The sequence below is a fragment of the Cordyceps javanica genome, chromosome 6 (genome assembly GCF_051103115.1).
Source record: "Cordyceps javanica chromosome 6, complete sequence".
In the NCBI taxonomy this organism is placed as follows: domain Eukaryota; kingdom Fungi; phylum Ascomycota; class Sordariomycetes; order Hypocreales; family Cordycipitaceae; genus Cordyceps; species Cordyceps javanica.
This window is the reverse complement of record NC_139300.1, coordinates 3,131,235-3,133,003: the sequence shown is the minus strand read 5'-3', so window position 1 is coordinate 3,133,003 and position 1,769 is coordinate 3,131,235. Positions and strand designations below refer to the sequence as shown.

The 1,769-nt window shown below is 53.3% G+C and overlaps 1 protein-coding gene across 1 annotated transcript; it reads right to left on the bottom strand.

Annotated features, from left to right (window-relative positions):
• Window positions 1-396: 396 nt before the first annotated feature.
• Window positions 397-915, bottom strand: V2A60_009390 (uncharacterized protein; the record flags this gene model as incomplete). The annotated part of the gene is made up of 1 exon (XM_083260656.1): window positions 397-915. The coding sequence occupies one exon, from the start codon at window positions 913-915 to the stop codon at window positions 397-399; it is 519 nt and encodes a 172-aa protein (XP_083116782.1).
• Window positions 916-1,769: the final 854 nt, after the last annotated feature.

Below are 1,769 nucleotides of genomic sequence, written 5' to 3'. Positions count from 1 at the left end.
TCCTCTTTGCGAATTGACCCAACTTGAAAAACAGATAAAATGCGCAATAGGATATTATAATAAACAGGATGAGTTGCTTTTTTCTTGGTATGCAGGACGCCGTTGTAATGCCCGTCTTGGTACAACAAATTGGTCGCTAGGAAAACAGTGTGTGAAAGAAAAAGGAAAAACATTTCAGAGTTGTGTTGTCGTTGTCGTTATGCGGTTGATGTGGGTGAGTAGGGTGTATGTGTGTATCGTGGCGTTGTAATTTGGTGTCGATGTGGTCTGGTAGTTATTTGTTGTTTTAAAGATGTAGTGTGATGACGTTGCATCGGCTTGTAGAATGCATGTGTCGTGTTGTGTGGTCGAGATGGACTCGAGTTTGATGGTGTACAGTATTTCAACAGGGCCAGATTACTGAGAGCGTCGTCGTTGGAGGCGAACCTGCTCAAAGGAGACAGCATACGCCTGCAGCTCCTTCTTGACGCCGTCGGAGAGGCGAGACGCGTCCGAGGCGGTGCTCTGCATAGAGCAGAGGCTGCTGTGAGAGCTCGAGGGCGTAAGCTGGCGGAGGGGCAGCGACGAGTGGGTTGACAGACGTTCGGAGCGCAGAGACGAGTAGTAGCCGAGCAGGGGCTTGGCCGTGGGCGTGGTGCCGTACGGCTGGGCGTTGCTAAAGTCGTAGGCTGGGGAGAGGTAGAACTTGGAGGCGCTGCGGGCTGCAGGACGAGTGCTGCTCGTGGGGGCGGCCGAGGGCGTGGACCAAGGTCCCGAGGCGGGAGCGAAGCCGGGGGAGCTGGCTTGGGAGGATGGTGATGAGGAAGACTTTTCAAAGTCGGCGAGGCGGCATGACTCGGAGCAGTAGGCAGCGGCGTCGTGAACCTGCTTGTCGCAGGCGAGGCAGAACTGGTGGGTCCAGAGATCGAGGCTCATGATGACGGGTGAGGTGGTGGTGGTGGTGGTGGTGGTGGTTGTGAGTTTGTGAGTTTGTGTGATGTGTGCCGTTGTGCGAGGTGCAGCGGCAGAGAGGATCGAGGCAGACTGCTTGCCAAGGACAGTTTGTGTGTCTACCAGTTGACCGTGAACAAGAAACGGCTATGCGAGTGGGCGAGCAGTCGAGAAGCTGTCGAGGTGGGAAGCGTAGAGCTGACAGCAAAGCGTATAGCAAGACTGGTGGTGGTGGTGGTGGTAGCAAGAGTCGAGACGTTGTGCGTTGAGTGTTTGATGTAGGAAGGAGAGTGAGAAAAAGAAAAGAAAAAAAGGTCAGAGAAGTGTAGAGAGTGTGAAGAGACTTGAGGAAGATGTCGATGGAGAGAGGGTCGAAGAGATGTCGAGGAGGAGGGCAGTGGCATGTTAATGTAGTGAGGATGGAATACTGGTGCCAAGTACAAGCCTGCAGTAGTAGCATGAGCACGTTGTACGGAGTACCCAAGGTAGCTAGCGTTATTGCTGGGTAGGTAGGTACTCTGAGCATCAGTTAGCATGAGCAAGTGAGCAAGTAGATGGCCGCATGGGAAGTGGGCTGCCAGTGGTGGGTCGTCTTGGTGGGTGGTCAGGACTGACGGGACCCAAGACGACAGGGTATTTAGCGTCCTTTTTTTTTTTTTTTTTGCAGTTGCGTACCTGCCTCCCGTCATGCGGCCCAGGCAGACGAAGCAGTGAAATAAAATAAAGTGGAAATCATCGCCATACTAGCAGGAAGAAAAAACAAGAGCGAGACAAGGCGTTAGTACGGAACCGGTAGTAGTGGCGATGGCGCTGCGGTAGTGGATCCAAGCCAAAAAGGT